This window comes from Vanacampus margaritifer, chromosome 1 (genome assembly GCF_051991255.1).
Source record: "Vanacampus margaritifer isolate UIUO_Vmar chromosome 1, RoL_Vmar_1.0, whole genome shotgun sequence".
NCBI classification, from domain to species: domain Eukaryota; kingdom Metazoa; phylum Chordata; class Actinopteri; order Syngnathiformes; family Syngnathidae; genus Vanacampus; species Vanacampus margaritifer.
The window spans coordinates 26365064-26380203 of NC_135432.1; the positions used below are offsets into that span (position 1 = coordinate 26365064).

Sequence of the window (15140 nt, forward strand, 5' to 3'; positions counted from 1 at the left end):
ATGTGTGCTATGATTGACTGGTGACCAATCCATGCTTTTTGCCCTAATTCAGATGGAATACCTCAATATCACCCACAACCATGAGGATAAGTGATATGGAAAATGGATATACTATATCATGTTTGTGTTACTTATAATCGTGTTTTTTAGGAATAAAAGGATGGTGATTATGTGATTGTCACATGACACATTGAATGCACCCCAGAAAAACGTTTTTTTTTTAAAAAAAAAAAAGTTTTTTAAACTTTATTAGATGTGTAGAAAATCCATTCATCCATTCAATAAATGACAAAATAAGCCATTTGTATACATTACAAATATTGTCTCCTCTATACTTATGTACATACATGTGTTTCACATAGGTTATAAAGCACTCACAAAATGCATTATGCACAAACAGTTCCAAGAGTTTAAGGGCTTTTAAAGAAGAGCCCATTTTAGTGGCATGATGTGCTGCACAAGGACTATCGTACAATGAAAAAATGAATCTGTCTGAACAGCATTTATATCTTAGTACTATTTGATTTGTTAGTTGAAATACATGGATTACAATCAAACAAGTCAAAAGTTAATGTGAGTACTCATTGTCTATAGAACACAAACTCGACTTATACTCACAACTTCGAAAAACACAATTCACACATTCATACTCATTTGAATATTATTATGGTACAGTATATATGACATAGTATACTATACAGTATATTCATTTGATAAAAAATTATACTGCACCATACTTTGAGGTTATAAATATTTTTCCACGTACGGCATTAATAGCTTATTCACCGAAATCAGTAATCACACCATAGTTACATAATACACATGCTTCTAAATAAATACAACAGCAAATGTTATCAGAACACTTGTTTCTGATTATGTTAGTTTAAACCTTTGGGTGGACATATCTAACAATTCATAGAATATATTTCTACACATGATTTAGGTCAAAGTGCACTACTGAGGTAGAAATATATTATTCAGGGGAGACATCAGCTATGACAGTTTAGCTTCATATATACTCGTCTTTGGTTGCTTTATGAGAAGTTAGTGGCATAGAATACACCAGACTTTTTTTTATTTATAAATAGGCTCAAATCATATATATACACTGTATAATATAAAATTCCATATAGATATATTTTTTAATGTTTGTCTGTATATTGTGTGTGTGTAGAATTTTTATTGTATTTCGAGTCAGCCAATAAAGAAAATATAGGCTGTCCTGTATATCAGCAGGGAAAGAAAAAAAGTTTTCCTCCTAACTGTCAAATATCTTCTTTGTTGTCCTTCATCGCCTTCTCAGAGTCACGGATCGCCTGCTGCAAAGCCTGTCCAGCAGGTGACATGGTTAAATCTTCCTCTGAGATATTGTTGATCTTTACATAGCGGCCTGGAGTGTGAAGTCGAACTTGGTGGAGTTGGGAGAACAGCAGCAGCAAGTCCGCCGTCAACCTGTAGTGGAACACCAGCCCCAGTTCGGTGGGGATATCTGTTTCCTCGGAGTAATTAAAAATGGCTGCCATGTACTTGGAAAGATCCTTGCCGCTAGATTTGGCCCGGCCCACTTCCGCTCCGATGAGGCTGACCATCAACTCAGAGCCCACGAGGCCCTGTGCTGAAGGCCCACATTTGCGGCACAGACCCTTGGAACAAACCACCAAGACAAAGTCGCTCTCCTGGATTTGGCGGCAGAACCACGTCATGCTTCCCTCTTCAGCCAGTCCCAGAGAATCCCAAAGGTCCAGACGCACCTTGAGGGGGGAACAGAGAACAGCTAAAATCACACTGTGAGAATGGAACAGACGTACACGCTAGCAATTTTTTAATTCATTTTTTTACCACAAACTGGCTGTTCCTGTGATTTATACTCTGGAGTGACTTACATGCTACATGAAAAAATATCCGGGTATATAATTTCACAGACAGCCACAAGAGGGCACCTTAGACTTACGAACCGCAGAGCCTTTGATTTTTTGGCCAACTTGGGCTGTGTCCGAATGTCCACCCTTATCCCCTAACCCCTTGTTCACTACAAAACCCCGCACTATATAGTGGCCTAATATGCAGTGGCCTAATATGCAGTGCCCTTATTGTGTTGGGCGATTGGAACAGCCAGCTCACTACTTTCTCCTCGTCGCATATCACGTGACCACCGTACCTGTCATGATCCACGGCGCATAAATTTCCGACTATTTATTGTGAATGAAAATTCACCTAATTATAAATTTTTGGCCTATAGTGCAACTTATAGTCCGAAAAATACGGTAACCAGCCCTGAAAAAGTGTCATGGAAAAACAACCAGGGTAGTGCAAGGCCATTTGGAACCATTTGGAGTCCCCCTCAAAAAAGAAAATAACATTAGCAGTTTAGCCGTTAGTATAAACCTTGAATTTTTAAAACCGTGGTGTGGTAGACCGTCAAACTGGTAATCAGCCCATGCCGACAGCAGACATTGCTACGTTTTCAAAAATGTATTTTGCATTTAATACAGTGCTATGATTCAATAGCTAATTAAGATGGTTAAATAAAAATGTATTGATCAATGTATCAGTGTTTTATGTATTAAACTCCTCTCAATTCAATTTTAGTTGGTTTCAGTGGTCTTATGATGGGTTTGGGGAAGTCAAATCAAATCTTGTTGCCAACATGTCAAGTAAAAAAAGTATTTTTGTTGATCTACGTCACTGCATAGCCACTTAAATTCCAATCAAGTTCAATTTAAAATGAAAAATGTTATGCATCCCAACGGTCAACTCAAGGCCCAGTGCAGCTTTTTTTTTTTTTACAAAAAATTCAAGCACCAACAAATACAAATGTAAAAATGACGTTAAATAACAAGGAATTAAACAAGCTGAAGACATATTATTTACAAATATAAAACAATACTGTCATGGTTTGGGTTAGGTTTTGGTTAGTTTTTTATTTTACTTTTGTCATGGTTCAGGTTTAGTTTGGGTTCTGTTTAATTTTGTCAATGTTTCTTTAGTTTCTGTCATGATCCGTGTTATGCTATGTTTTCGTTGTCTTGTCAAGCATTGTCCTGCCCACCTGTGTTTGCCTGCCCCACCTCGTGTCTACCAATCAGTGCCCTCAGACACTTGTCTCGCCATGTCATTAGTGTGTTTCGTCGAGTCATGCTTGCTTTTTTTTAACTTAATTGTTGTGTTGCCCAGTCAGTACTTTGTTTGTTTCCTTGTTTTGTTTTATTAAACTTTCCTTTGGATTTCATCTCTGCCTTCTTGCTGTGCTTCAAACGCATGTGGGTCCTCCTCCGCGCCACATCGCAACACAATACAATAAATCAGTAGCCACCGATAATAACTTTTAAAAGTTTTAAGTTACAAAGTTTTTTAAGTACAATGAATCCTGGATGATGTGTTTGTTGAAGGTGAGAGTTCTGTCATTATCCTGGTATGTAGGCCTACCTAACTGGTTGTTGCCTCGCCATTTTCTTTAATATGAAAACACATTCAGTGTTACAAAATACATCCTAATCCACATTACATTTATTGTCAGAAGTTAATCAATGATACATTTCTGTGGCATGCTGGTAAAAGAATTTCAAGTCTACTACCTGAGTGGCCATGTGTTGCTGCATGAAGGCTGCGAGCTTCATGACTACATTGACGTGGGCGGGGCCATCATTGCTGCTATAGCAGATCAGAAGACGAGGGGGGCTTTTCCGGTTGTCAGACAGTATCATCACTTCCTCCTGGGCCTTCACTTCGTTCAAATGTGTATTTATCAATTCTGAGAAAGAGGGTATATACTGTATTTACGGACTGCTCAACACAACATGCCAAAATAATACAAATCTGATTGAACTCTTATGTCGTTTCCGCTGTTAAAACAGTTTTTTCACCTGATTTGATGTAAGGCTTCTTTATTTGAATGCAGGGAGTCCGCTTGAAAACAACCAACACAACTACACAAAAGGCCACAGCAGCAAAAACCACAGGAAGCACCAGAGTCCAGCTGGGAGACGCTGAGGCAACTTCTGTGGGCAAGAAAGTGTTGTTTTTTGTAGTTACAAGACACTTTGACCTCCGCATTGAAGTTATATCTCAATTCATTTCTTTTTTCTTTTTTTTCTGGAGAAGTCAGTATTGTTCATTCATCATGTCATCATCTCTCTCTCTTTTTTTAATTTTTATTTTGTACGTGGGTGTGTATCTGAATGTGTATGTGCATGTGCGTGCGTGAGTGTGTATTCATTAGTTCCCCTAAAACCTATTCAAAAATCCCATACCGTTCACCTACATTGAACACTTCGGAACCCAGCCAGAGCCGTGAGGCCGCCAGGAGACCTGAGGAAGGACCAAAGAAAAGAAAGGAAAGTGAAATCCAGCACCGACCAGACACCACCCACCACCAACCACCCACCGGGCCACCAACCAGTGAGTCCTTCACCAACCCCAGAAACATCCAAATTCCAACAAATCAGGGAGACCTCAAGAGACCAAAGGAAAGACTGAGGAAAGGAAGGAAGGCCAGACGAAGCAGAGTGAGATCCACAGACACCAGCCTCCACCGATTCAACTTTGAAGGTGATTAAACATCAAACACATACCTTGGCGCTCGGCCTGAAAGTTAAATAATTTCCTGACTGCATCAATTTCGTTGGCAGCTAACTGTAACATAAAAGTCACCAAGATAATTATTGTTCTCATGGGTATTTAGTGGGAAAGCAAAGAGAATGGTAGGGCATACACTGTATATCTATTGTAGGTCTACAGTCCACCCATCAGCACCACTAAAGCAATTGTTTTATTGATTACTACATTAATCTAGATATTATGCATATCTGTTCCATTTCAGTCATTTTTTTTTACCTCACATGTGTAATTGCTTCCTTTTTTGAGGTCTCTGAGCTCAAAGCTGTGGTGTGTCCGGTTTCTGGAATAATTCTAAAGAAATAGACATTGAATAAATAGTCTAACATATATACAGTACAGTATATACAAACATGCACATTTATGCACAAAAAATAATATATAATAAAGTCCAATGCTATAATATGGAAAGGTTTTAGTTACCGTATAGTGCAAAATATTTGAAGTAGCTCTCAATACATGTGACATATCAAAACAGAGTGTTATCATCTTTGTATCAGGAGAACTTTTGCTATTACTCTTTCACCGTCTTTCTTGAGATGGTACAGGTGTACCTAATGAAGTGTCCTGTTAGTGTATTTGGATGAAACAAAGTCACTCACAGGTGCTATCTCCATGTACGTGCTCTTGCCATTTGCTGAGCAAAATAAGAAGTAGCTTGTGATGCCCAAGTTAGGAGGCGCCAGGTTGAACGTGACCTTGATCACGGTTCCTCTCTGCTGAACGTCAACATACTTCGGATACCAGTCTACAACCACAAGCAACAATTTTACATTCATGCAAAATTGACTGTGAATGTTACAGTGAAAACTCCAACTATGAACACCATCTGTGTTGATACATGGGTTGTTCTCAATTCAAAACAAGGTTTAAAATGATATTTTTAGGGTACCATATTTAACTTTATCATCATTTATTTGTAAAATGTGGAAAACTGAAGCTGGGTCTTTGTATCCTCACCTGCTTTACACTGCTCAAATTCATTTTTCTCTGCACATGCTGCAAAATCACAATAAGCAGTAATTAGTAAAATGGTGTGTGATTTATTTTACTTGAATTGCTAATAAAGGATTGTGAAGAAAATAGAGAAAAAAATCAAAGATACTCAAAGATATTACAAATCATATAAAACAAAACATATCCTATACACATGTTCGGAAAAAAAAGTAGAGATCAATAAACACATTTTAACTCCAACCCCTATTTAACTTATTGAAACATTCTCAAACAATAACACTCAAACATAATTCAAAACACACTCCTGTTGTACATTCACATAAAGTCACATAAAAATGCAACAAAACAAAGCAAATAATCCCTGCACGGACACCAAAGCGCTTTAATATTTTACATTTTGTCTGTGGCACTATAGGCATTAATGATTTTATATTTTAGTTTTTCTTAAACCCCAATAAGGAAGTACATAACTTCAGCTTATTATCAAGACTATTCCACAATTTTACACCCAAAACTGAGACATATCTGTATTTTACATTAGTCCTCACTTGTATTTCAAACATAAGTAAACCCCTCGATTGTAGATTCCTTGTCTTAGTTTAAAAAAAATTGAATACAAAGAGATAAGTTATTATTTACTACACGAAAAAGTGTTTCCATTGTTTTTAAGTACACAATATCCATAAATTTTAAGATACCTGATCCTATAAATAACTGATTAGTTGATTCCCTGTAACCAACCTTGTTTATTATTCAAATTGCTTTTTTCTGTAATTTAACAATTGGGTCTATATTTGTTTTATACACTTTGCCCCAAATTTCAGCACAATATGTATGACATGTGAGGTAAAATAAGTGAAAAACACAGTACAATATGTGGAGGCCTTTCTTATTTAGAAAATTCTTGACTTTATGAAGAACAGCCACTGATTTTGCCAATTTCCGTTTCGTATATTCTATCTGTGATTTCCAACACAGTTTATTATCAATAATCACACCCGAAAACTTTGCTTCAGTGACTTGCTCAATTTCTATACCATTTAAAATTAGTTTTATTTCCCTACTGAGTTGCATACCACTAAACGCCATGAATTTTGTCATTTTTTTCATTTAATGATAACTTATTATAATCAAACCATTCTTTTTTAACACTATCAATCCCCTTTCTACAGTTTTTTATTAATTGTTCCACGTTTTCCCCTGTCCAAAATACATTTGTATAATCAGCAAACATTACAAATTTTAATATATTTGAAACTGTGCAAATATCATTCAAAAAATTTTTAATCACTTCGGTCCCAATACTGAACCTTGTGGTATCCCACAGGTCACTCTTCTCAATTGTGATTCTTCATGATTTATTTTTACATACTGAATCCTGTTATTTAAATACAGTAACTATTTAACCATTTGAACGCAACACCTCTAATGCCATATTGTTCAAGTGTACGTGTGTGTGCGTCTTACTGCGTGTGGAGAAGATCTTGCTATCATAGAAGTGCGGCCACTTCTCAGGCACCGGCAGAGCCATAACAGTAATGGCATAATGGGACCCAAGTGAGAGGCCGGGAAATGGGTCGGACTTGTAGACCTGCAAGGGGACAAATGCTGTCATGATTACTAGTTCATTTTAGGAAATGATATTCATCATACATTAAGTAGCATAAGGTATCACCACCAATCAAGTTATCAGAACTTTAACGGTTTCATATATTGACTTGTCTGTAAAATGGATGCATCTCCATTGTTTGGACATCAACCAAATGAATATGTTTTGAATTGAACAGGAACAACATATTTTACAAGCAGTGTATCATGAGTCTGGTGATGTAGAAAGACATAAAACATGTAGAAATACAACTTCAATGCTTTTGTTGGTGCAGTGTTAACGGCCATGTGAAAAATACCATTTGAGCATGAGAAGTTGAAAGTGTGCGGTTTCGCTGGAAAAGAAAGAGCTGACAGGCAGCACTGGAACCTGTCAAGGGCTGGAGGGTCACCTGAAAGCCTCGCAGGAAGGCAATACCTACAGTAAAGGGAAACATGCTTTAAAAAAATGTTCATAGAAGCCCACAATACATTCCACTAGGCATCTTTTGGATCTTCTCATACACTGTACATGTTTTTTCAGAGCGGGCATGGGCGCGCGGGGGTGGGGGTGCGGCTTTTGTGCTAAGGGGCCAAATCTGATTTTTGAAACAGACAGACGATCAAAGTCATTTGTAGCTGAAGTAAAAACAAATAAACAAACATGCATCCAAATTCATTATCATAAAAAAAAAATCTAATACATGTAATTAAAATCACTAAACTACTTTTTTCAATGAAATACAACTTTAAAAATGCATGTATAAATGTGTTTACTGTATATTTCTCATGTTTTACATTATTATTTAGAATAAATCAATTAACTAATTATCTAATAATGAGATGAGGCCTAAAATACAACAAATATTGCAGGACTTTTGAAGTTTTTTTTAAGTGGGCCGTAGGTAGCCCGCAGACCATAGTTTGCACATCCATGCTCTTCTTGGTGAGGAAGTCAGTGATTTACAGCCTAAGCTACCTTTTGACAGAAAACGCCATAAACTCAAAAAACATTTTTGGCCCATGTTGGGAGCTCACACGCTGTTCTAAACAGAAAAAATATTGAAATGAAAATGTGACCTGTGATTTAAAAACACAAAATATATGATGAATCTGGTGTCAAATCATGCATGCTGGTGGTATTGGTGGCTAAGCAGAGCATGTGACACTTTTACAACCATTATTAAACTTAATTGGCATGTATATTGTTCTAAAGTGTAGTATCTCACACATGAAGCTACAGTAATTTCATGACTGAAATAAATCATGTCCAAGTCAAGCAGCAACAACTGCAGGCGGAGGTGGTTCGGTACTGTCTGATGTGATTTCTCATTTAAAAGCATACACACATATACACAGCTTTTATACTGTATAGGGCGAGATGGGGTGTATATGTGTGTGTTTAGGTGTAGGGCAACACACCATATTGGCTTGGCTTCCAGGAGACGACGACAGTGTCAGAATTGGGATCCGGATCAGGTACAAAATCAACGCTCACATCAGTGGGCGCTTGAACGTAGTGCTGGCAGATGCCAGGGTTCTCTTCACCCAACAGATCAAAACAGGGCCACGGAATGCAATCTAAGGAGGGAAGGTAAAAATACAAAATGGTTAGACTTTCACATTTGGAATATTTCAACCATTTTCACTTGAAGACCCAGCATTTTATCACAGTTAGCATTTACGGCACAGACACATGCAAAAATTAATACTACTACAGTGTGGACTGACCTTTTTGATTGATGTATATTTCACATTTTGTATTGTACTGTGATGTTGTGGAAGAACCCAATTGGGGACTGGGGTTGAGAATTAGCAGTAGCTAAACTCCATATGCATCACATCAGCTACAAGCTTGTAACTATGTTTGACTTCATTGTTCCTGTCAAAGACTTACTACTACTACTAATAATAATAATAATAATAATAATAATATTAATAATAATCACTTTTGAGAAAAATGTAGATGCATACAAAGGTAATTTTATTTGTTGTGTGGCAGTAATATAAAGAATTGATTTAATAGTCTACTCACCATAATGGCAGTAGTGCACATTACAACTCATTTAACCTTGCAGTTACCAGACGTCGACTTTTCTTCAGAGTTGTCATTTTGGGACTTCACTGGGACTCATACAGGATTCAATTAAGTCACCCTAATTGCTGCATATTTTATATAGTCATACTGTTTCCACTAACTCACAAAACACAAACTGTAAAGTATTGAAATTCACAGTACAGTACAAAGTACAACACAGCATATGAGCTTCAGCTGTATTGATGTGTGAACAAAAAGTGTAAAAAAAAAAAAGTCTCATACTTACTTCCCAAAAAACTTTTGGATGTATGGCCCAGAGCTTTGTTCACATCGTCACTGCTAATCCTGCAGTAGTCACACCCGGCTCCCCCCTGCGGGTATCATTAAGACAATATAGTGCAAGTGGATTCTCATTTGGTGTTGTAGTGTTTTTTAGATTCCAGGAATAAACATTGGGATACTATAAATCACTACAGTCATGCAAAAAGCTACTTAAAAATATATATAATAATAATCTGGCTTAGAGTAGTCCGGGAAAATACAGATTCATGTTTTCATAACACAGAACTAGTTTGGCTGTCAAGTTGAAAGAAGGCAGCAGCAGCTGGAACGTCTTTGAAGAGTAACTACTCGCTTGCACGCAATCATTACCCCAATTAAGTTGTAGCCATGTCAATGTCGGTTCATTTTCACATTCCAATGAGATGATCTCATTGAGATCCAATTCAGATCAAGTTTAAGTTACACCATTAAAGGAGTACAATGCTCATAAAAATATGTTAAAATGATTAGCAACAACTGGCCCAAGACAAAAATGAGTTTATTCATATCAATTAAGACGCCTGCTGTAGGTTGTGGTAATGTACATCACAAAGTGCGTAGCAACTGCCAAACAGGCAGAAAGTATGTAAGTAATTTGGCAATGTGGCATGTTCTCAGATGGCCTCATTTCCTGAAAAAAACTGATTGATTAAATATGCAAAGAGGAGTCGTCAGTCTTCTGAGAAAAATAAGTAATGGTACGACGGCGCATTAGAGCCATGTATAAATATATTTTTTTAGAGGGCGGGGGCAATATTCCTAGAAAAAACTCACACATTTGCCACTTTATAAACTTGCAAATTTGCCACTTTATAAACTCGCAAATTTACAAGGTTTTTTTTCCTCACAAATTTGCGACTTTATAAAGTAGCAAATTTGCGACTTTATATAGTGGCAGATTTGCGAGAAAAAAAACTTACGAGAAATACATGTAGAGTACTACACGACTGTTTGTGCCAATACTTTTCGGTCGGGTTTCCAAATTAGGAGATAGTAATAGCTTCATCATAGATTAACCATATCATGTTAAGCATTTACTCTTTGAACCGTTGTGTACGCCACAGGCAAGCGACAAAGATGCCTTGCTTTGTGAACGTCCACACCCGGACGATCAAGCATTTAAGTCAATTTGTTAAAATGTATATTTATTTGTACATTTATGTTCCCAGAATGATTATTTACACATTCATACTTTTTTTTTTATTTATTTTTTTTACTAGTATCCAAGTTGATGTGTCGAATCTGCTGCTCCGACGTCATTCACTTGCATTTAACTATGGTATTCTAGCATCTGATTGGATAGAGTTAGTCAGCTGATCAGGATTCAGGAAGTGTAGTCTCTCCGGCTGCGGCAAATGGCGAGTAAAGTTTAAATTTAAGAATGAATCCGTCTCCATCCTGCCTTTATATTTTATAAACATTAACCACCATCGAATTCTCACATGAGTTTTTTTCTCTCGCAAATTTGCGAGTTTATAAAGTGGCAAATTTAAAATGTTAAATATTCAGTTAGATTTTATAAAAATAAAAATGCAATAAACAGTAACTACACATTAGAAATATTTTCTTAAATATCTTAAATAATGCAAAACAATACTGAATATGAAATAATCATTGAAACATCACATTATAAGTATACAGGGTCACCACAACATGGCTCAAAAGGCTTAATGTAGTAAGTACCCTGTATTTATTTGATAGCATGGATAATTTTGTCTAATGAATAATAGACATTAATATCATTCCACTCAAATTGAGCACCGCCACTCACATTTAAACCGAAACAAACAAAAAACACACGTCTTGCCGCAAAGGGTTTTTCATGTGTCATTCCTGTCAGTATCGGCAATGTTTTTGTTTAAATACACAACAATACAATAATATGTATTTCTCAACATTCCCACCATTGTAATTATTTTAGTCTTGGCATAAAACAATAACCTTAACAGAGTTGTGCAGGGGGTCTCACCTGGCGGATACAGCTGAGGTCGCAGTCTTGGGGTGAGATGGCTGCCGTTAAATTGCCATGCGATTGGCCAAGCCGAGCACGAACCAGGACCTGGCAGAAGATTAGTGCTGCCCTCCACATCTTCATGTAACCAACATCCGAACTTCCACAAGTCAAACGCATGAGGGTAACAAAACAGAGCGGAGGAAAAATAGCGAAGCGTACACAGAGGACCTGGCCCAAGGAAAATAGTGCAGTGGGCGTGGTGTCTCGTTTTGCAAAGGCGGAGGTATATGGAGAAATGTGGTGCAAAATTAAAATGTTAAAAAACTCATTGGTTGAGCGAACGAGAAATGATTCAGGAAGGGAAATAGTGCAGTGGGCGTGTGTCTCGTTCGCAAAGGCGGAGAAATATGGAGGTAAATGTGGTGCAAAATTAACTTGTAAAAAACCTCATTGGTTGAGCGAACGACAGTGGATTGAACTCAAATGACACCACGAATCCGAAATTCCAAAGTTCCAAACAACTAGCCACACCTGAGTTAACGCGTCATTTTGGAAGAGGACGTCCCAAGCGTGAACATTTCAACATGGTTCAATATACTAACACCGTGTGGAACAGTTTAAACGTTGGTTGACATGCAGAGCACTCAAAGTGGGCAGAAAGAAAGAAGTTTTAGTATGAAGGTCAGATTTATTGTACGAACATAGCTCGTAATCCGGTGCATCTCATGTTAATTGTCACGAAAACTGAACACATTGAAGTCACGATTTTTATTTCAAGATTTAAAGCCTACCAGTGTAAACATACGATCAATAACTTGTACCTGTAAAATAAAATAAATAACTCATAAGCTGCTGCTTAGTGCTTAGATGTGAAAATTACTATAGAGCTACAGAACCCTATTGAATGTTTTACAAGATGACCTAAACCTATAACCAAAAGTGGACAGTACTCAGCTACTTGTATTTGACTAACATTATATTCAAGTATCTGTACTCTTACTATCATAATAAAATGAAAACAAAACGTTTTTACTGCGGGTGAATCTTGAAGCCGCTACAGGTATTTTAACTTCAACCCTTTATCCTCTGTATTTTTTTATTTTAAATATTATAATGTTTTGATAAATCTCAGTATTTTTGCAATGTATGCTTTGCAAACAGTTAAAAAAAAGAGGCTCTTACACTCTGAAACATACACATTTGCCTTCAACACAAGCAAAATAAAAATAATGCAAATGGAAATGTTTATGAACAATGTCTGTGTCTATCAGGAATACCACTATTTCTGATATTAAGATGTGACAAAATCTTCGTTTTTTTCTGGCTAACAAGATAAAGCTAAACGTTTAACCGATTACGTATAATGTCAGTGGCTGTGTTTTGATAATGACCCAGCTAGGAAGCTATGATTATTTTTTATTGTATGCATATGCTGACCCAACCATTCTGTCTGCACAGATTCCAGCATGCAGTCAATCAAAGCTACTTCTTCATCCATCTCTAGACGGTGGCACATGGTGTGACATCAAAGTGGCTGTGAAGTCCAACAAATGAGAATCCTTGATAAACTGGTTACTGTTCTGAGAGAATTTTACTGCAATCACCTTTGGGAAAGTGAAGAAATTATGCTTTCTAAATGTCTTCCAATATTGAGTTTGAAATGTTAAAGGAGTACAATTTAATCCATATTGAGTTATTTGAAATAGTCAGATCAAATAACAACATGTATCATTCAATAAACAAGATTGTGCATCATTTGAAATGTTTTATTTGATGTCCAGAAGAGCCGTTTCTGCGTCCCTCCAAGACGAGAACAGTATTCTTCTCACAAACAGAACAAAAGTTATTGATGGAGCTTTATGAGGAATTCAAGACTCACCAAAAAAGGCAATACTGCTGCTATCAATAAGACGAGGGAAATATCATTGGCAAAACAAAACAAAAAGCAGACAGACTAAATGTATAAGTTATCATTGTTTTATGTTAGATGTGTATTTCACATTAATAGTGTTATAATTTTTTTATTTAATGTAAATTGGTTGTTTGTCTCTGTGTGCCCTGTGATTGGCTGGCAACCAGTTCAGGGTGTACCCTGCCTACTGCCCGAAGCCAGCTGGGATAGGCTCCAGCACCCCCGCGACCCTTGTGAGGAAAAGCGGTCAAGAAAATGGATGGATGGATGTAAAGCACTTCGAATTGACCTACATATTCATTCTTCACTGTTACATCTCAACAGTAGCCAAAAGCGATCATGGCAACAAGTCGGCAAGTAGCCTATAACAATATATATAAAAAATAAGACTAAATAGGTGTTGAGCTGTAAATATACGTTGGCCAATATTGTAGCCACCAGAAAAAAGACCATTAGACCACTGCCACAGGTGGGGGATGGGACCACCGCCTGCTACATTCACTTCAGCAGAAGATCTGCGAAATAAAAGTTTTTTTCCTTAATCCGGCTTGATGGAATACCTCCCAGGTGTCGTCTCCTGTCTCTTGGCTGCTTGCTGATGGAGTGAGTCATCCTTTTCACTGATGCTTCAGCAGTTGTCTCCGCCTTTTGAGCAAGATTTTGAAATTTATGAGATTATCATTTAATTAAAAATAAATAAACTTAACATTTGACCTAGTTACTTTTGTTAAAGTAGCTAGGTGACAGTGACACTGCTCACATCTTAGTGATACAGATAGACTAGCATTTCAAAAGCAGAATAGCCAATATGTAAATAAGAGTAATGTTACATTGTTACAATTTCATACCTGTCAACCTCTGCCGATAACTGCCCTTATAAATGATTATGATTCCCCTTACAAACCCCAAAAAAAACCTTACAAACACCGTACGACGCATGTTTACTCGTGGTAACCAGACAGTGGAATAGAAATAACAAAGGTAATTTGCATACAAAGTCTTTTATTCAATTTAAAAAGTTTACAATGCAATAAACTGTGCCTTCAGTGCTTCCTATTGTAAGCCAATGTGCATGATTTAGCAGACTTTATCTGCTCTAATGAGGGTCACACTTGTGAGCAACAGTTGTCACAGTTCAATTTCATCTGTAATAAAGAAGTAAGAGTGTCTGTTCCCATTGTCTTTCTGTACTCTGTATGAATTTTCCTCACATGGCTGAAAACCCGCTCGCTATCAGCATTACTGTGAGGAAGGCTGAGTAAAATTAGATACATCTTTCTCATCAGTGGAAAGCGATCCAGCCCCAAACCAGTTTTCATTTTGAACACATGAGGCCAAAATGTCTCTGGACGAATTGGTTGTCCATCCTGACTTTTCTGAGGGAGAAGATCATCAGGTATTAGTTGATGGTCTTCCCATTCATCTTTTAATTGTTCCTGATCAAAGTCTGGTGTAAACCTGTTTGCAAGCTTAACAATACTTGTGTAATCCAACATCTCTCTCTTTCTTGGGTCCAACACCACCAAGTCACTCAGTATTGTATTCTCAAATGGAAATTTTTGTATCATTTTAGTTACAACAGCCTCGTAGAAGGAGCGAACAGAGGGAAAAAAAGTTGCTTGCATGGCTGGTGTGATGCTTTGCCTGATTTCATCCTCCTCATTGGTGTCTTGGAAGAGGGCCCTGGTGCCCAAGCCAACAGCAAGCCTGCTATCTTCATGCTGCAGGCATCTGTTTGTATAATCAACTGCCAGCAG

General features: G+C 37.2%; 1 protein-coding gene and 1 long non-coding RNA gene across 2 annotated transcripts; one reads left to right on the forward strand and one right to left on the reverse strand.

Moving 5' to 3' along the window:
- Positions 1 to 286: 286 nt before the first annotated feature.
- Positions 287 to 11691, reverse strand: LOC144040723 (interleukin-17 receptor D). The gene is made up of 12 exons (XM_077555151.1): positions 11487 to 11691; positions 9483 to 9567; positions 8581 to 8739; positions 7479 to 7597; positions 7039 to 7162; positions 5575 to 5613; positions 5217 to 5362; positions 4834 to 4908; positions 4572 to 4632; positions 3864 to 3998; positions 3576 to 3751; positions 287 to 1751 (listed from the first exon to the last, which is right to left on the reverse strand). The coding sequence occupies exons 1-12, from the start codon at positions 11646 to 11648 to the stop codon at positions 1266 to 1268; spliced, it is 1767 nt and encodes a 588-aa protein (XP_077411277.1). The 5' UTR covers positions 11649 to 11691; the 3' UTR covers positions 287 to 1265.
- A 244-nt stretch (positions 11692 to 11935) lies between these two features.
- Positions 11936 to 13226, forward strand: LOC144040732 (uncharacterized). The gene is made up of 2 exons (XR_013289820.1): positions 11936 to 12152; positions 12930 to 13226. It is a non-coding gene; the product is annotated as an uncharacterized LOC144040732 (long non-coding RNA).
- The last annotated feature ends 1914 nt before the right edge of the window (positions 13227 to 15140 follow it).